Below are 19,375 nucleotides of genomic sequence, written 5' to 3' on the forward strand. Positions count from 1 at the left end.
GGGGCACTCTCAAGGGCAAAACCGCTTTTCCCGGTCCAGCCCAGTCCTAGGTCGACCGCAGCTAGCGGATCTGCCACCCGAACGTGGCCCTCGCTTGTCCGTCTCAACTGGAACATTGTTACACGCTCCCTCCCTCGGTCCGCTGCCCACCATGGCCGCCTTTCCGCTGCCGCATTCGTCTGCAAGGCATTTCAGCCTGGTTATTTGGAGGAACACGAGTACACCTTACATTTGCTGACATTTGGATAATCTGAGTGGGGAAACCACTCATGTATTTTTCTATCGGAGGATGCTACTTTGATAGAGGTTGGAATGGTGAACCTGTTTGATCCAATCTGTTGGTCCCAATCCTCCCACGCTTCACAGTCCCGCACTTGTATTCGTAGGGACGAGGCTGGTTCATTTGTGCTATCTAGGTTCGGCAGTACGGCGCTATCCTCAAGTAAGAGGTGGTCTCCTGTCTTGTCCTGGTATCTTGGTATCCTGGAATCGGGCTGTTGTGCTACTATGCTGTTCCTCCTTAGCGGGCTGAGTACCGAGCCTGTACCGTGACTGCAGAACGTAGCCTGTCTTAATCCGGCGGAGACAGGTTCGAAAGTATGTGATAAGTCAGCAGGTAGCGGCTAATATTGCCTGACCTGCCTGGCCTCGAACGAAGGCCCATTTGTTGATGTTGGACGACGGTCGTCGTCGACTTTAATACCCGGGGATAAGCCCGACAGATGCATCGGCCGCAGGAAATACATTTTGACGCCGTGCGGCATGTGTTTGAGAATCACCATGGCTGTTTAAAAGGCGGTTGAATGAAGCAGGAACGACTACGGTGTGTCGACGAGTCAGGGGACGAAACGCAGACGTGGGACTCTGGAGGCTTCTCTGCATCTTGCTCTGCTTTGCTGGTATGGCATGACATGGCGCAAGGTAAAGCAAGGCGGGCTGACGACCGTACCGCCAATGGCTAATAGTACTCATGCTGGCGCTCGCTGACCTCACCGGCCCTTGCGTTTCTTGGCTTGCCCTGATGTGGCCAAAACGTGGCTGGTGACCGATGCGATTTATTGCGCGTAACGTTGACTACGTACGCTGCAACTGGTAGGGAGGGGTAGGTGCCCGACGAGGAGACCCCATAGGGCATTCCAACAGGCCGTTTTACACCCACCACACCACCGCCCACGCATTCGTTCAAATTGGTGAACCAACAACATGTGTATCGCAGCTTGTCGCTGCTCGCCTTAATCGTCACTGGGTGAATGGTTTCATTGAGATGTGAGGTACGGGAAGCGAAGCATGGGAAGAGAGACCACCTTGAGTGAGTTGGACGGACGGACTACAGCTGTGTCCCTTCTTCCGTTGGTCGCGGCCGGGCCTCGGCGCAAGGGCGGAATGCGAGGGCCCATTGTTGAGCGAGGTGAGGGGAATAACTACGCGGTAGCAATCTACGTCGTCAAGGTCGCCGCTCTCTTTGAACGGAGCCAAGTATGGACAGACGGCCGTACTTCGTACTGCAGCTGGTGCGGACCTCATGGGGGTCCATATGGAGACAGTCTCGCCTGTGCTATCACTTGATTCCTTGACCCGGTGCTCCATTGCCCAGCAGGTGGATGATGGGTTGCTCCCCGTCTCGAGCGGTGCCTGAGTCACTGACATCACTCGAACAGGTTCGACGGCGAGCGAGAGGTATGCACGCCGACATGGTTGATTGATGGACGGCACCCGAGTTTCGGTGAGTCGAGGATCTGGCAGGCTGAAGGGGGTGTCGGTGTCAAGGAAACCAATGAGGAAGAGAAAAGACGGCAAACCCAAAGGTGCATGGGAAAACACCCGAGATGTGAAACGAGACAAACATGAGGCGAACGACAGATTGAAGGGTCGCCGATTCGGTGTTCCTGAATGTTCTCGGCGATGGACTGGCATTGTGGCTGACTGCTCTTCCATCCGCCACGCTTTCATCTGCCAACCGCAAGCAATCCGCCCGTCGGTGGTGATTATTCTCGCAGTATCCGTTCGTATTGCCTTTCTGCTCTCTGCGTTCTGCTTATGCTTCCTGCCTTCTTTACAGTGGGGGGCGGGAAAGTCGCACTTTTGGTGTTGCGCCACGAGGTCATGTACCGCTGCGGTATCTGTACCTGTTGGTGGGGAAGAATAAGGCGGACCCGCCTGGGCGCCGGCGCTGGTACGTACTTGACGAACCGCAGTCATTGCTCCTGACCCTGCCGTACCTCGAGCATCCCTGCATATTCGTGTAGGGCAGCTACGCTCATCGTCTGGCAAGCACATGTGGCCTAGTCAGCTTTTTCTTCCCATTAGACTGAGAGCAGCTGGTTTGTTTCCCAGAAATGAAAAAAGAAATCCCCAACAACAACGACGCTACAGACAACTTCTCGCATAGATCGAATAAAAAGAAAAGCAATTATCTCCGCGATGTGCATCCTTGCTACGCAGGTCCCTAGGCTACCCGCAATCGTCTCTTTACGCTTCCCACAGCGAAAGAAAGAGGGAAACCCCATCTGCTACTTCTTAGCGACTTGTAGGAAACGACTGCTCGGTGAGCTACTCGGGGTTTCGCAGGATTCAACAAGAGAAAAAACTGGATCCATCCTCGAGCCCAGTCTCCCTCCGAAATAGCGTCCCCAAGGACGGAAAGAAAGAGACTTGACACTGTGGGATGGATGGTACTGGAGAATGGATACTTGCTTTGAACTCACGGATCCGCTGGTTCTTCCATCCCCAGGTATTCACTCTCCTCGAAGCCAGTGTCGTGAAGAATTGCCATGGCACGACGCATATGCTGCTGTATTCATAGGCATCCCGAGCTCTGCACGCCCACCAAGAAGACCAACTGAGGAACTGACGACGATGCGGCGGGTAGATTGCAAATCTGTATGTCAAATTGCAACCATGTTTGTGTCCAGGACCAACCATTCCATCGGTTGTGCCTTCGTCAGCTTCAGTGTTAAGTAAGGTGTAATGTGTCACGATTTTTGCAACTGGTCGCACCGACTGCTGGTATCCTCCCCATGCAGACTGCAGACTGATTCTGGGTTGATTTGAATTCTGGGCGACAGATAGCTGTGCGAGATTCGGCTCGAACTTGACGTGTCACCCACGAGTCTCGCTTGCCTGCCAATACAGAGCCGCCCTGGTTGTATTGGCCGGTGCGTCGCAATGTCTCAACCCCAACTGAAACACACACTCTTTCAGGCTTTCTCTCCTGACCGTTTTCCCGAGGCGACTGAAGGCAAGATATCTTGGCTTTCGTATCTTGCCTTGCCTACCTCTGCTGTAGGGAGATCCGTTTGGTCGGGTTCGGAGCCTTTTTGCAGCCCTCCATTTCACTTGAGACAAGAGTGCCCAAGGTAGCTGGGTAATAGTATCGGTTACTACTACCACCCACCATAGGTTCTGGCTGCTGCGGCCCGATTGGCCCTCTGGGCATTTGCGGTACGGGGACAAGGTAAAGAAGGTTGCTCTGAGTAGCACTCGGTCGCGCTACAACCTTCTTCTTCTGTTAGTGATATGGGAGAAGAACGCAAGGCCAGAGCACCTGTCATGCTCTTGCGTGACCAACTTGACTGATACCTTGACTCACTCATGCCATGCCAGGTACCTCACGAATGTCTCGCCGTCATCAGACGTCCGAAGTCCTCTGTAGCCTAGGTGTCTAGCTACCTACCTATGCGTGCGTACAAACAACAATCAGCGCCACGGGGGACGTCTTGCCTTGCATTCAACCAAGCTTGTTGTCCTTCCCGCCGCCGCCCGCCAGCCCGCCGTCTCCGCCCGCCGCCCAAGATTGTAAGAGAGCCACCCTCCCCAGAAAACAGGGTTCTCATCCAAGCGGCCAATGTCTGAGACGATGCAAACAATGAGGCTATTGCAAGCCGCGAGCACCCAGCGCCCCGGGCATTCGCCAACACGGACGACATGGCTTTAGCCGGATTATGCGTTATTACTGTTCACTTGTCTGCGCTGTGATCCAAGACAGAGCAACGGACAAATCGACGATCCCCCCCGCCAAAGGAAGAAGCAAGCATCTCGATCATTACACAGACCGTGCTGTGTGGTCCACGTCCTGTGGCTCGCGAGTCGCAGCTCACCCAAGCCAATATTATCAATCAGCCTTCCCAGCATTCCCGTCACTGGCTCCCAGTCTGCCATCCATTCGCCGAGCCCTTCGTTCCTGGCTGTATTATGTGACTGTGGCTCGGTCTCTCTCCTTCACTTTCTCGTTTCCCCACCTCACTCTCTCTTCCATTTTTGTTCGCGAAAACAGACACAAGACGAGAAGGTGAATCGGCGTCCGAAGGCATCTGGATACTCCAGGCACCGCCACCAGGTTTTGTGCGCGCAACTCGGATCATTTCCGTTGCGCGGGCTCAACAAAGAACCTTAAAACCAACCGCCATGACAAGAGACGTCAGCAACAACCACGAATAACCTTAATTACTCGACGAGTGACACTGTACAGATACCGCTCACGGATCGCAAAATCCGAAGCCTACTTGATACTCCAAGAGGTGTTGCAGGCAGGTCTACTCCACCCGCCTCAAAAAGCACTGGGCACCGCCAGAGTTCAGACGCCAGGTGGAACAAACCGAAGGGAACCCCCATGAATGGAGCATAAACGTCCAATCTCATGTCCTAACAGGCGCCTGCCTTCGGCGTCTCACTCTCCCCGGTCTTAATCTACATGGAGTTAATTGTTGTTTGATACTGCCGCCTTTATCCGTTGTACGACGCTGCAATGCCTTCCCGTATCCTGTAACAGGAAACCAAAAACAAACCGTGGCGGTTGGCCCATAATGGGCTATCTCGCCATCACTGGACATGGGTCCCAATTTATTCGGCGGGATGCTTGCGAGCGAAGTGGTAGGCATAGAAATCCCCTACTCGCAGCAACAAAAGGATTCCTCGGGCCAGCAGCTTCTGTCAACCCGATCCGACCACCCACAGGATAGCGATAGCCATCACTTGTACAACTTCTTACACGGAATCACAGGAGTTTGATCGTCCTCTGTTGCATCAGGTCGAAGATGGTGGCGATACGCATGGAGGCCATCAGTTTACAACAGGAGTGGCTCGAAATAGGACCGACCCCGCGCAAAGAAAGAGTGCCTTCAGCTTGAAGGTTCGGCTGTGGGGTGAGGAACCAAGCCAATATCCGCTTCCATCGACCAGACTGACCCAAAACATTCAAAAAACATTGGTGGTCAAGACAGCAGGTGTACACCATATCGAACGGGCTGTGAGCAGGTACTCGGGAGATACATGCATCGTTCCCCGACTCATTGCTAACTTGTGCCTTAGATGCGGTAGCATCGTCATTCGACTTGTGCGCTGCAGCTCAATATCAGCCCCTCGAATCCCAACTGATCCTCGGCCTACGAGAAGATCTCAGAGCTTTTTTTTTCACGTCGAGAAGGACTGTGCTGCTCTGGGCCCTCGAAATGGTGCAATCGACCAGTCTCGGTTGTCTGACTGGACATGCTGAGGGCTGTTCCAGCGCATCGGGAGTTTGGGATCGGACCAGCCGGAGCCAGAAGTGTGAGACATGCAAGACAGATGGGTGGTACAAAACTGCTGAACAGGCCACTTTATCCGATGGTGGCAGACCTACTGGAAGGCTACCTACACACAGGAACTATCAACGGTGGGTGCGGGCTGGGAGGGGAAAAACCTGGGAGACCAATGCAGAGGGACCTCGAGCCAGTCCAGATGCATGGGGTCTGGAGTTCGGACAATTAAGACCGGCTACCGCCCTGTGCGCTTCGAACCCATTTCATGGCAAGACAGGCAGATCGGCCGACCTCTCGGGCTGCTTCCGCTCCTCGAAGCAAAACCAGATTCCAGCCGAGCCGAATTAGTCAAATTAGAAAGAACCCGGTTAACGATCTCATTGACTTCTTACACGCTACAGAAAAGCGTTCTCGGTGGTTGCCTCCCTAGCAATATGCATCACCAAGACTATGGTCGCCGGATAGGAGGAACGAACACCGTCTGGGGTGGAACTCTTCAAAGTAGTCGCCGACACATGACACACCCTCCGCTCCGGCGGTCGATTGCCCTGATCGTCCTGATCATTCGTCCCCTGGACCTGGACCCTGGATTGGTGTCTAGTGCCGACTGTGCCTCTCGAAACAGTCGCAGCGGTCGGTATCCAGCCCGGACCAATTGCTCAGTAGAACAGCTCTACAGAGTACATGGACAGCATGTTCAGCGGATCGGGTTGGCGGCATCATTGGGTATACCCCGCCTTCAGTATTCGCTCGCTCATGCTTGGTAAGGCATGCACATCATGTGCCTTGCTGCAGTGCAAACTCAGCAAACTCGACCCTTGTTGAGCTTTAAGTACGGAGAGGCGATGCCTACCGTAGATGACAACCGAGCCGACCCATCACACCACGACCACTACCATCGGATCACTTTTGCACCCACGGGTCTTCAAGCTCTGCGGCGGGTCTGCATCTCGGGATGACATGGTGTGGCCGCCAACAGAGAATTTCCGGAAGGTCGTCGAGAAACCCCCTCCAACCTCGTCGATTTGGTGTGGGAGCTTGACCCAATCCTCAACATCGGTCTCTTCCGTAAGCTGCTTTCGCCAAGTGGAGTCTGAGTCGTGTGCCCGGTTGGCCTCATCTTGTCGCCGGTTGACCTCTTCATCATTCTGATCAATATTACACGGTCGTGACGATCATGGTAGAAGAGCTCTCCAACCCATCTCGCACATCACATCAGCACACGCAGAGCGCTCCACTGCCTTCAACGACCCCGTTGCATCTGCTCCCCTTCCCGTCAACGTCGATCCGGCAGCAGCCAGCCACCGGCCGCCGAGGAAAGCGGGCTGGCGGGCTCTCACCCTTCAACAAGCATGCGTAGTAACGTGTGGAGCGCTACTTTGACTCTAGCACCTGTCGTTAGGCAAAAGGGCTCTCCGTTGTCGAGTACGTACCCTTCTGGCCAAGTACCTAAGAGGAACCTGAAGGACTGGGACTGCTTCTGCTGGGTGCCTGGCTAGCCCTCAAAGCCACTTCCAGTGTTACCCCAACCCGGACGGTGTGGAGATCATGGAATGAGATACAACGGGGATGCAGGAGGTACGTTTCTGGACACTGCCCTTGTTCTCGGCGGGCCCTTCGACACCGTGACCGATGCTGCCGCGGGATATTTGCTGGCCGCCCAGCTTCTGCGACCCTGAGAGCCATCAATGGCCGTCCCCTTCGAATCGTCCACTCAAGGGAACGGACCATTCGCCGGTTGAACTGGATGGATGGGGACCTAGATGGGCACGGGGACGTTCGATCCCACACCCCCTTCCCCCTTCTGTTGTAAGTACTGCTGTTGCTGCAGCTGCAGCAAGAGAAATCGCGAGAGACCAGCAACAACGGCTGCTGGAGGGATCTCGGTCGGCTGGAAGGGGGAGGGGGGTCCCATTTTGCTGTTACCCAAGATGCCGGGTAACTCAAAGTGAAATCGGGGACGTTAGCCCGTAAATCTGCCGCGAAAGGAAATGGGGACGAAACTTGAGACGAAGAACCATGGGCCTTGGTTTCGTCTACGCGATACAAGAGACTGGCAGTGACAGTCACAGCGGCAGGCTTCTTCCTCCCCCTCTGCAGAGGAAGCGTCGAGTCCCATATGCAACCCGTTTCCACGTCCTGTAACCTCCCGGTAAGATAAGGAAGAGGCGTGTCACAAATTCCCCTTGCTTTTCGTCTCGATCGTGTTCGACATTGGCCCCCAGAGGGACCTGTAGCTGATCCGAGATCAACGGTGTGGGCTTGGCTGGTGCCGTTAGAGTAACTTGCCTGAAACGACATGTCGACCGCGGTTCCCTCACTAGAGACGGGACGTTTGCCGCGCCGTGAGCTTTGGGAGCCGAGGATCATGGCGATGGGGCGATGTTTCTCCCGACGACTGGCATGGGATATTGGGGTCACACGATGGATACAGCAATAATATATTTGAGCGCATTCCGTCGCGGAGTGGACGTGAAGTGGCATGCAGTTGTTGTGCTCTCTCGCAAACCCACGACAGGGATCTTCCGTCGACTCTATTGCTTCTTCAAAGGATGATTCGATCCGGGGATGTCAAGGCACAGTGGAAACTACCTTGTTATGAAAATCATGTCGTTTCGTCGTTCCGTCACGCCTATTCCAGCACCAACTACTGTGCTGCGCCTCGATATGTGAGATAGCCGACATATACACCCTAGGCGGCCATCGTTCTGTCGTTTGTCTAGGTGCGAGGCAAAATCTCTAGCTCGGGACCAAAATTGTTTGTTGGTGGTTATTGATGACAAGGCCAGCTCAGGATAACGGGGACGGTGATTCAGCAAGAATCGGGCCGTATGCAACAATAACAGAATCGTGTTGACCGATAACAGGGCTAAGAACGCCACCAAACAAAAGCTCAAAGTTGGTCTAAGTGCCGAACGTGGTGTTCGTTTCGATCCCTTTCTGAATTTAGCACCTTCTCTCTCTCCCTCTGTCAATCAACAGTTAAGGAACCCGCTGCCCACGCCGTTTTAAGTTCATATATTCCATTATCCCATATCAGACTGGCCCGTAGTGATAGATAGCCATTTCCCCGTAAGCCTATGTTCTGTACATCATAACTGAGACGTGTCGTTTTGGGGGTTCGGGTTCGCCACTCTCTGGACAGCGGTAGTCGGCTGGTTGTTGTTCTTTCGGCTTGTCGCTTCGTTATATTGCCGCCTATTGGGTCTTGAAAAGCAGAATCGCGCAATGGCCGAGGTAAAAGTAGATGAAGTGCTTAGTTTCTGTGTCGCAAAGGTTAGCTTCCTAGTATCCAGTGCGAGCAGGTACGCGTGACCGGAAGATAGACCAACGCGTGAACTGTATACAGACATACCATGGGTTACGAAGCTGCCAAAGTTGCGACCGACAATGCAGTGCCATGTAGGACCCTTCCGCTCGTCGAACTGTGTGCCGGGAGCATGTCAGTGGCTGATCGCAATCGAGACGATAGAAGAGGACGAGGTTGAACAGACGGTTCGCTTGATGTGCTGGGCGATGTCCTGAGTGTCGCACTTGTCAGTAAACAGTATCCCCGCCAGATAAAAAGCATGTCGACAATAAGTACCTTCTCAATGGTGAACTTGGCCATGGCCTCCTGGGCTGCAGAAGGGTTGTCAGTACACCACGGCGGGGTTTAGCAGAGGGACTTCCCTGGGAATGACGTTACGTACCAACTTCGATAGACTCCTGTTGCATATCGTCGGTCTGCAAGATGTCAGCATCCTGGATTGGGGATTTTCAGGTCATCGGCGAGCCTCACCATGTCGGCGCTCTTGACCTGCGCTAGATTCCCGGTCGCGTCAGCACTCTTCGTCGTACATCAGGATAGCAGATTGCTCTGGTGTCACAACCGACCTTCCAACTTCTCGCGAGGGGCGGGTGAGGTGCTCTTTGCGTCGGCCATTGTGATAGGCGGTTACGTTGTTGATATCTCTATTGTTTGCGCACAATCATCAGCATCGATACAGGACGTGGGTTTGGTTTGCGCAGCAGGACTTGGATGAGCCCCTTTTCCTACGTTCCGTCCACTGCTGCGCCTTTGATCGCAAGGTGACTAACTCACTTGTGCGGAAAGAGGCTGTGCTGGATTGGTCAGCCAGTTTTCGCAAAACTGCGGATCGCTCACTTACATCGAATGGCTTCAATCAGAGAACTGGCGTGGTTGGTTAGGTTCTTCGGTGTGTGGTCGTCGCGTGTTTTGAGGAAGCCTGACAAGTGCCCGCGACTGGGAAGGGTCCCATTCGATCGAATCGTGGTTGGGTTGCCATACCGCACGGATCACAGCTCCTTCCGGGGTGGCATGCTGCAGCAATTACACGCTAACGTGACATAGAGGCGGGGCTGGTCACATGCTGATAGCGATAAGACTGGGGCGCAAAAAGGAAGGGAAAAAAACTTCATGCAAAGATATGTCTCCTCGCATGTAAACAGTTCTTCCAGACTTTCCTTTTCCTTCCGTCTCTCACACACACGACAGCATGGCCTTGCGTTTATAGCCGCTACAACCCACCGAGCACTTGAGCTCATAACCTTTCCTTACTAGTGCAACTGTCTTTTGTTTTTCGTTCAGAGATACCCTTTCGCAATGTCTGCGACTACTGCTGCTCCTACCACATCAATGGAGACCTCCCGCATTTTCGTGAGAGGGCTCCCGCCTAAGATTACCGAGGCCGACTTTCGACAGCACTTCTCGGCTGGAGGTCGGGAGGTGACGGACGTCAAGGTCATCCCCCTGAGAAGGATTGGTTATGTTGGATACAAGACCCCCGAAGTTGCTGCCAAGGCGGTCAAATACTTCAACAGATCCTACATCCGGATGTCGAGAATTAATGTCGAACTCGCAAGGCCGGTATGTTGCAGCGCTTGTACAATACAAACCGACGCCAGAATGCTCACACCCTTTCACAGATTGCTGATCCTGCCCCCCAGCACACAAATGGGAGTACCGGACAGACGTATGTGGCCACGTCACAAGGCTCGGCCGCGCCTCAGCCGTCTAGTCTTGAGGAGAAGGACGCGAAGAAGAAACGCAAGCGAGAGGACTTGGACGAGTCGGACCCAAAGCTCCGCGAGTTCTTGCAAGTCATGGGACCTAGCAAGAACGCAGCCAATGAGATGTCGGATGTCATGGATCCTGTTGCTGTCAAGGAGCAGAAAAAGCTGCTTCAAGACGGCGAGAGTGACGATGAGTATGAGGCCATCCCGTCTCGGCCTGAGAAACGGCAGATGAGGGAGGCGCCAAAGGGAGAGCAGCGTACGGAGCCCATGCCAGAAAAGGACGAGGCTATGTCTGACGCTGCTCCTGCCCCTCAGTCCATGGAAGATGTGCCTCAGGAACAAGCCCCTCCTGCTCCCATCAACACGGCCACAACAGATGATGATTGGCTTCGTTCAAGGACGAACCGGTTGTTGGACCTGGTGGATATCGGTGAGGCGGCCCAACCTCCTGTCCAACAAAACAGCGGAGAGACAGCCGGAAGTGCGTCCGCGGGACAACGAGAGGTACCCGCGGAGGTTACCGAGCTACCTAAGGCTGAGACCAAGGGCGGAACCATGGTCGATAACGCCTCGTCCCCTATTGAGAGCGTTGAGGAAAACGGCACCCTCGCCACCATCAAAAGAAGCTCCAGGCTGTTCGTGCGAAACCTACCCTTCAGTGCCAACGAGGAGGATCTGCGGGCGCACTTCGAACATTACGGAGAACTTCAAGAGGTAAGCAGACAACATGCTCTTTTATTTCGCTCGATGCCACACAATCATGTGATGAATCCAGATAGGGACAGCTTACATCAAATGATGGTTGATGCGAACCTTGGATCGGTATTTTAGTAGATGCTTCGATTTCCTGAAAAAATGATTGCCTTCCCTGTTGCTCATACGGAACTCATGAATGGACTCGGATCGCTAATCTCCCGTTAGGTACACTTGCCAGTCACTGTCGGAGGCGCAAGCAAGGGCTTCGCCATGGTGCAGTTCACGAATGCAGAGTCAGCCGTCGCCGCATTCCAGTCGACGGATGGTCAGACCTTCCAAGGGCGACTTTTGCACGTCTTGCCCGCTGAGGTAAAGCGCGATACTCGGCTGGACGAGTTTGCAATTTCAAAGTTGCCCTTGAAAAAGCAGAACCTGATCCGCAAGAAGGCGGAGGCTGCGTCTAGCACGTTCAACTGGAATTCTCTGTACATGAGCCAGGACGCCGTCAACGCCTCCGTGGCAAACCGGCTGGGTGTGTCTAAATCGGAGCTTCTTGATCCCACGTCGGCAGACGCTGGTGTCAAGCAGGCCATCGCCGAGACGTCGATCATCCAGGAGACTAAGGCATACTTTGTGTCGAACGGTGTGGATCTCGATGCCTTTAAGTCCCAGAAGCGGGGCGACACGGCTATTCTGGTCAAGAATTTCCCTTTCGGCACGACGATGGAGGAGCTGAGAACCATGTTTGAAGAGCACGGCACCGTTCTGAGGGTGCTGATGCCACCTAGTGGCACCATTGCCATTATCGACTTTGCGCAGCCAGCGCATGCGAAGGCGGCGTTCGCCAAGCTTGCGTATAGGCGCATCAAGGACACAGTGCTGTTTCTCGAGAAGGCTCCCAAGGACCTTTTCAAGAATGATGCCTCTGTATCCATGACGCAGGGCAAGGAGGATCGGCCTGCCGGTGTTCAGAAGCTCAGTGTCACGGAGCTGTTGGGCCGGGACGAGCAGGGCGAGACTGATGTGGTTACGACGTCGCTGTTCGTAAGAAATCTCAACTTCTCCACGACGACAGAGAAGTTGGCAGAGACGTTCAAACCGTTGGACGGCTTCGTCTCTGCAAGGGTGAAGACCAAGATGGACCCTAAGAAGCCCGGACAGGTACTGAGTATGGGATTCGGGTTCGTCGTCTTTAAGACCAAGGAACAGGCACAGGCGGCTCTCCAGGCCATGGATGGGTTCGTGCTAGAGGGCCACACGCTTGCCGTCAAGGCTTCGCACAAGGGCCAGGATGCCGCAGAGGAACGCAGGCGGGAAGACAAGGCCCGCAAGGCGGCGGGGCAGCGGACGAAGATTGTCATTAAGAACTTGCCCTTCGAAGTGACAAAGAAGGACATTCGCACCCTCTTCGGCACCTACGGCCAGCTCAGGGCCGTGCGTCTGCCCAAGAAGTTTGGCAATTCGACGAGAGGTTTTGCCTTTGCCGAGTTTGTCGCACCCAGGGAGGCGGAAAACGCGCTCAACGCGTTGCGAGACACCCACTTGCTAGGCCGCAGGCTGGTTCTAGACTACGCAGAGGCCGAGGCGGTCGACGCAGAAGAGGAGATTGCCAAGATGCAGCGCAAGATCGGTGGGCAGGTCAACAAGGTCGCCATCTCGCAGCTCATGGGCCAGAACAGGAAGAGGGTGAACATTGGAGGCGACAACGTTGACGAGATGGACATGTGAATGGAGAGGCCGATATACATCAACAACTCGGAGAGGATAAGATAGAAACGAATCCAATACATCAACGTATGTCTCTGTAATGGCACCACAACATCATGTACCAGCCAACTCCCTTCGCACCGGCACTATCGCCGCGTCATTCTTAGGTACGTCTCGTCAGTGACATGACAATACTCGTACATAGGGTACTGACTAGCTGGAGCATGTCTGCTCTTCCTGTTCCTCTCTCTGCCTTCAGCAGCATGTCACTCACTTTCTTTAGCTCTAGTAAGCATCCGTGTCTATCTGTGTTTCTGTATGCCAATCTGTCTCGCTCATCCCTGGCCCCGCGATTTGAATCCCTGCCCACCCCTTTCACCCTTCTGGTCAACTCCCTCCCGCCTCCGAGCGCACCTCCCGAAAAAAAATAAACCGTCCCGCTATTGGAGGCGTCTTTCCTCCATGGCGTCTGCGAGGACGGGAGCGAAGGAGGGCTTTCATCAAACGGTCGGTGGGGTTGCGGAGGGCGAATGCAACTCACTACAGTCTGTGCTATTTGGCTTTGCCCCGTGCGCCGGGACATCGAATGGCAATAGCCTCATCTACGCGAGGATCAACCTCTTCCATCATCAGCGGGGTCGTGTTGAGGTCGACATCGAGGTCGAGGGCGAGAGAAATACAGGGGCGAATTCTTTACTATCCGTCATCTGTCCTTCTTTGGTCCAGCTGGGCGGCCCTGGCTTTGCTGCTCGCCTGGCCTCATCGCCTCCTTGACCCATGCGACAGGAATGCATAGTTTCCCTTCCTCGGTGCTTTGTCTCTTTCCTAATATGGGCCACATACCAATGTCGTTGTGCCCTTTTCTCTTTCTAATATTTTGATCAGAACTCTATTCTTTTGTTGATGTCTTTCTTGCTTGATGCTATTGTGGAAAAGCTTTGGGGGCGAGGGAGGTCCAAAGTCAGCAGCAGCATCAAGCGACAAGAAACCATCCTCGCCATCTCCCCTCACCGAGAAAAAAAAAACGATAGTAGGGTCGCTATTCATACATTTTCATTCTGGTCCCAGCCCTGAGAATGGAGAGAAGCAAGCCGCTCAACTTGGTAGGCTAGAATGAGTCGTGGTGGTGGTGCTGATCTGATGATGCTAGCGGTACGTATAGACGCCAAATTAAATAAAAACAAAAACAACCCTCTCTGGACTCGAGTTGGCACCCGTCGAGGGAAACGCTGCCTGGACCAACCCCCTTGCATACCAGCACCCTCGATTCGTCCACTCCTCCAGCTTTAACCTCCCAAAATTTTTGCCATGTGGAGATGGCCCTTGTCGGACTGGCAAACGTCCATGCACACACTCAGCAGCTGTATGACTCCAAGGGGAAAGTCCAACGGGCCCCATCTTGGTCCTTCAGTACCAGCTAACGACTGTCTCAACAGTCCATTCCATAGAGCTGCCAAGTCATGTCAGTCAGACTTGAGTCTCGCGATGTCTTTTGATCTTCCAATACAACTACCCTCTCCCTATCGTTCCATATACACACCCTTCAGACACTGTCCTTTCTCCGGAGCTTCCCACTACTTCCTGCCCTCTCCTCTACTTCGCTCGTCGTTCCCTTACACCCTTGCTAGCATGCTAGCAAGCTCCCCTCGGATCCTCGATCCGAGCTAGCTTACCGGAGCTTCCTGCGCCTACACGCCTCCTCTGCAGTGCAGGCTCTTCCTTCTCGCCTTAGGGTTACTTCTCTCTCTCTCTCATACACAAACACACTTACACTCACTGGGCCCCGCCATCATCCCTTCGCTCATACAGGACCCCGTTTCCATCCCCAATAATGCTGGCAAAAAAAAAATTGGGGGGGGTGAGATCTGCCCTTCACCCTGCTCCGAGGGTCTAGTCCTCATGAGTCTCGCAGCCCAGAGCCTCGAGCGGGGCCTGGCGGAAGCACATGCTCTGTAGCCAACTGTTCCAGAGAGGGCAGGGCTGGGGACGCTGACAGGCGTACTCGGGGAATGAGCGAGGAGAGAGAACGACGAGCCACGGGGCTAGTAAGGGGGTATAGGGAGTGTTGCCATTGATCTGGAACCCGGGGTGCCGGCCCAAATGGGTAGCTACTCCCACACTCACAACTAACTCGCTCTGTCATGTCGCCTCATTGCCATCTTCCTCTCTCTCAGCAAGCCGCGGGTGTTTTGGACATACCCTTCAACTGACCTCGTTCGTTCCCTCGCCTCCTGCCTTTCGGGCCTTGAGGCGGGTGTACCTGACTTTAGGAACTTATATTGACGTACGTCCCATGCCAGTGTCATTTCTTTCGACCTCCTCAAGCCTTATCACTTCCTCTTCCTACATCTCTACTTGTGCATTGCCTAATAGCACAAGTAAATCAAGCACGGCTCAGAAGCACTTTCAAAGGACTTCTTGGAGCGGCGGAATCCCAACATACACTCCTTTTTCAGCTTTCCCGTTTTTTCCAATTTGAAAACACCATCCGGACGAGTACTCACTTCGCCATTATTACCCTCCATTCCAGCCAGTCCTTTCCAACAGGTGTAATTCCCACGAGGAATTCATAACATTGGGTCCTATCACGCGGGAGAACAAGCGCTTTGGCAGTCCCTTGACGTAGCAACAAAACCCTTGCCAGGCCCCGTCTCGAAATTCCTGAAGAGTCATTCCTTTCACCTCTCTTTTTTGCCTCCCAACTTTCCTTCCATTCTTTCACTCAGGGGCTTCGTTCTTGTCAAGGAATCCATTTACAATCCAGTCCAACCGTCTCCCGTGGGAGAAAGGAAGAAGACGAAAGAACGGAACGAGCTTGACGCATCAACCAATCCTCATACCATCTACCACCTCCAGACAGGAATCCCCGGCAACGCAAGATACTAACGCTATATACTCGAGAACCTCGCCAAATGGAGCACCCACGCCCGATGCTCCCGTCACAGCGCTACTCCCCCTCGCCCGTCTACAGCTATGATAGCAGACGATGCACGCCGACGGGGAGGCAACCACTGAGGGAGTCAACTGGCAATGCCCAGTCGGCTGGCTCCCATCTCGGCAGCCTCGCCTCCTCTTGCCGCAACAGCCCTCTTGGTCTCTTCTCACCTAGTTTGACTAGCATACCCACGCCGCCCATCGTGCCGTCCCAAGCTGGGCCTGGCTACAGGAGCAGCAACGGCCTACGAAGATCAGATGCCCTGCACATGGCAAGACAGGCGCGTCTCAACATCAACCCCATCTACTACGCTCCCGAGTTTCGACCCTACCGGGACAAGCAGGACCAGAAGGATCCCAACGAGAAACAAATCTGGCCTCGCGTGCTGGAAGATGCCTTCCTCGACTGTAAGATGTCTCCCTCATGAAGAACACAATGTCCATTTCTGACGTGTTTTCCAGCCCTGCTCATCATCCCTCACATGGGAAGGAAAAAGTACAGCATGCAGGGAAAGCAGTTCGGACGTAACATGCTCATCAGCGAGTACCTTTGGATTGCCTACTGCTGCAGCTTGCAGCCTGGACAGAAGGCTGAAGAGAGGAAGAGGAAGCAAGTATCCAGCCATATCCAAGTGGTGAAAAAGATGTTTGAGAAGCACCGCTGCTGTAAGTCGACCCCCGCCGTTCCCACACTTGCATCGATGACTGACATTCTACTAGACCACTTCTTCTTCGTCAAGGACCCTGACAAAAGCGAGGCCCGTCTTAAGGACAACATGGAGATCGCCTCCTTCAAGGATAACCCGGTTCTGATCGCCCTCGCTGAGGGCCGTCTTCCGGATGTCCGCCCCAACTATGAGTACTTCGCCCAGATTCTGGCCATGGACTCCCACGTCGTCATGAGGCCAAAGACGGCCTGGATCTTCGTTGCCTCCAATAATGTGAGGATGGACGAGGATGGCGAGGCGTACGACCACCATGGCAAGCCCCTAGATAAGAACTACTACCCCCACCTGGAGAAGAACATGCACAAGGAAGACATCACCTCGAGAGGTCTCAACGGCAGTATTCTCTTGCATGAGTACAACAAGGAACTATCACAAAAGGAGTCCGCCGCCGTCACCGAACTGGCCCAAGAATGGGAGGCCAAGTTCCCGCCTCTGCACAAGTCGCTTGAGCACGCGATCCACGACAACAAGTGGCTCGACATCTTGGAGATGACAGTCACGCTGGAAATCCACCCCCGCAGCAACTTCCCTGCCGGCTCTGAGCTCAACGGCTTCGTTGAGTTGAGCATCTCCCTGCCCGCGCTCCAGAACCACCGCTGGAAGTGCGTCACGAAGCTGGCGCGTCCGGAAGAGCTGCGTAGCGCCGATAACGACGCCTTCGTCGTTGAGCAAACGAGTGAGATTGGCCTACAATACATCCACCGACCGGGATGTCAGGAGGGCAAGTTTGAATGTGACTGCCGCAGCCGTCCTAGGCAGGACGTCCGCGTACCCTTCCCCGCAGCCGAGTGGGCCAGCATACTTAGCACATGTGCTGTCTACCTCGAGCCCGTCGAGGACAAGCCCAAGGTGGATGACAACGATGATGAAAGAGCCAAGGCCGCCGAAGACGCCGCGCTCGAAGCCGAGCGGACCACCGCCGAGCTGATTCAGCAGGTCGGCATGTTCCAGGAGCTGTGGTCTGCCCCGCCCGACAACTCGGACCGGCGTGTGTGGACGCGCCGCGGCATCATCCTCTGGAAGTTTCGCACGATTCACGCTTTCGACGACAAGTGGAACCCCATCTTTGAGAAACTAACACCACAAAAGGGCAGAAAACCTGCCGATGAGGATGGCGAGGAGCATGGCGCTTCGTCGAGGCGCGAAGGTCGTTCAAAGCGGGTTTTCAATCCCGCCGGTACTACCTGGCGGTTCCTCACGGCTCTGGATCCCGTCTCCTCGGCCCACCAGCAGAACGTCTGCATCAATCCCGCGGCTGCCTCAGGCCGTGACATGCTCATGGCTCCGACACCTCCCTACTCTCATAACCTCGCTGCCGTCATGAACGACAACCTCGGCTCTGCTTGGGAGCCCGTCTCAATGGCCGGCCAGCTGCCTAGCCTGGCATCTACCGGGACACTCGGAATGATGGACAATTTCTCTCATGGGCTGGCGACGCCTCCACCAACGGCATCAATCCACTCGTCGTATGCGAGCAGCTATGACGGCAGCCACGAGCTGGCCAGCGGGTCTCACCACCACCATCAACTCGACTTCCTTGCCGCAGCTTGCACTAGCTCCATGGACAGCCAGAACACTCTGGTCACTGACATGGGCTCGGCTCCTGCCGATCCTTTCCTGTCGGCCACGGCGGGCATCCAAGTTTCAAACGGTGTCGGCGTCGGCGTGTACGATGAAGGGGATGTTGAGGGAATATCCGATTGGGATACTGCGACGTCGTCCTTTCACAGCCTCAATCACTGGAACGGCTGGAACGAGTCGTCCGATGCAAAAACGCAGCAATGGCAGAACGAGAACCAGCGCAGCGTGGCGGCCAACGCCAGCCTCTGGACCGAGGGCAAGGACCACCAGACGTGGAACCAGCCGCCGTGGGCCCAAGCCGTCTCGGCAGTTGCTGCCGTGGCCGGCACGGACGGTAGATCCGGATGGTCGCCTGTGGACCAGCAGCGTGGGCTGCCCTCGCTGGACCAAATCAGCCCGCTCAAGTCTCTGGCCGGCAGGAAGAGGGCGCGCTCCAACAGCCTTGACATGGATAACCGGGAGAACTACCCCGCCACAGCTATCCAGAAACTGGTGCACCATCGAACGCCGGCCTCTGTGCTGGACAAGGGCGGCCACGGACACCACAGCTGGGAATGAAACATTTACAAGGCGGTTGGTGGATTGTGAGAACGTAAACTTTTTGCAAGGCGAGTGGGTTACTCATTTGACACTCTGTGAGGCACACACTCGCATGCAGCGGGCATCTGAGTAAGAAAAAGGGGGGTTAAGAAGCTTGTGCGGACTTGGTGGGATGACTGACGACCGACTCATGTGTGAAACGCCTCAGAAAATGTCTCTTCGGGGGGAGGACAGGTAAAAAGATTGTGATTTAACGTACTGTTGGAAAGAAACAGCACCCGTTGATACCAAAAAATCTGCCATGTGGAATTAGTACAGGGATCAGGTGCGTGTCTTAGGGCAGAGAAAAGAAAGAAAAAAGAAAACAAATTTTGCTCCGGTTTCCACACCATGGTTGCATTGGTCCGACAAGACGTGATGTTTCTCCTGTCACCTTTCATGCCCGCAACGTGGGTTTGGACGAGCTAGTGGTTCAGAGAGCTTCGCCGAAGGATGAGATGAAACTCATAGAACAGGGACTATGGAATGAAGTTGGTGTCTTGTCATGTATTCGCATTCGGGGGCCACATGGTGTGGGCGGTTTCTTTTTCATCAGCGTTTGATGTGATGGAAGCTTAAACATCAGATGATCCCATGCATGCCAAGACCGGCGTT

General features: G+C 54.4%; 3 protein-coding genes across 3 annotated transcripts; 2 read left to right on the forward strand and 1 right to left on the reverse strand.

The window, feature by feature from the left end:
- Positions 1–8,032: 8,032 nt before the first annotated feature.
- Positions 8,033–9,787, reverse strand: CDEST_12210 (Putative dynein light chain, type 1/2, dynein light chain superfamily protein). The gene is made up of 9 exons (XM_062928366.1): positions 9,668–9,787; positions 9,601–9,615; positions 9,393–9,470; positions 9,298–9,320; positions 9,209–9,242; positions 9,103–9,137; positions 9,011–9,037; positions 8,872–8,941; positions 8,033–8,779 (listed from the first exon to the last, which is right to left on the reverse strand). The coding sequence occupies exons 3-9, from the start codon at positions 9,439–9,441 to the stop codon at positions 8,715–8,717; spliced, it is 303 nt and encodes a 100-aa protein (XP_062784417.1). The 5' UTR covers positions 9,442–9,470; positions 9,601–9,615; positions 9,668–9,787; the 3' UTR covers positions 8,033–8,714.
- Positions 9,788–9,960: 173 nt separating this feature from the next.
- Positions 9,961–13,012, forward strand: CDEST_12211 (Putative RNA recognition motif domain, nucleotide-binding alpha-beta plait domain superfamily). Its single transcript, XM_062928367.1, has 3 exons — positions 9,961–10,386; positions 10,446–11,249; positions 11,457–13,012. Exons 1-3 carry the CDS (start codon positions 10,123–10,125, stop codon positions 12,957–12,959), a joined length of 2,571 nt encoding a protein of 856 aa, XP_062784418.1. The 5' UTR covers positions 9,961–10,122; the 3' UTR covers positions 12,960–13,012.
- A 2,838-nt stretch (positions 13,013–15,850) lies between these two features.
- Positions 15,851–19,055, forward strand: CDEST_12212 (Putative TEA/ATTS domain-containing protein; the record flags this gene model as incomplete). The annotated part of the gene is made up of 3 exons (XM_062928368.1): positions 15,851–16,280; positions 16,335–16,538; positions 16,593–19,055. The coding sequence occupies 3 exons, from the start codon at positions 15,851–15,853 to the stop codon at positions 18,737–18,739; spliced, it is 2,781 nt and encodes a 926-aa protein (XP_062784419.1). The 3' UTR covers positions 18,740–19,055.
- Positions 19,056–19,375: the final 320 nt, after the last annotated feature.

Source organism: Colletotrichum destructivum, chromosome 8 (assembly GCF_034447905.1).
Source record: "Colletotrichum destructivum chromosome 8, complete sequence".
In the NCBI taxonomy this organism is placed as follows: domain Eukaryota; kingdom Fungi; phylum Ascomycota; class Sordariomycetes; order Glomerellales; family Glomerellaceae; genus Colletotrichum; species Colletotrichum destructivum.

Excerpts from the sequence above, each read along its gene's own strand:
- CDEST_12210 (XM_062928366.1), bottom strand. The coding sequence starts at position 9,441 with ATGGCCGACGCAAAGAGCACCTCACCCGCCCCTCGCGAGAAGTTGGAA. Across the intron at positions 9,243-9,297 it reads AGGTCAAGAGCGCCGACATG|ACCGACGATATGCAACAGGA; the intron begins GTGAGGCTCGCC and ends GACATCTTGCAG. Across the intron at positions 8,942-9,010 it reads CCCAGCACATCAAGCGAACC|TTCGACGAGCGGAAGGGTCC; the intron begins GTCTGTTCAACC and ends CCCGGCACACAG.
- CDEST_12211 (XM_062928367.1), top strand. The coding sequence starts at position 10,123 with ATGTCTGCGACTACTGCTGCTCCTACCACATCAATGGAGACCTCCCGC. Across the intron at positions 10,387-10,445 it reads ATGTCGAACTCGCAAGGCCG|ATTGCTGATCCTGCCCCCCA; the intron begins GTATGTTGCAGC and ends ACCCTTTCACAG. Across the intron at positions 11,250-11,456 it reads ATTACGGAGAACTTCAAGAG|GTACACTTGCCAGTCACTGT; the intron begins GTAAGCAGACAA and ends ATCTCCCGTTAG.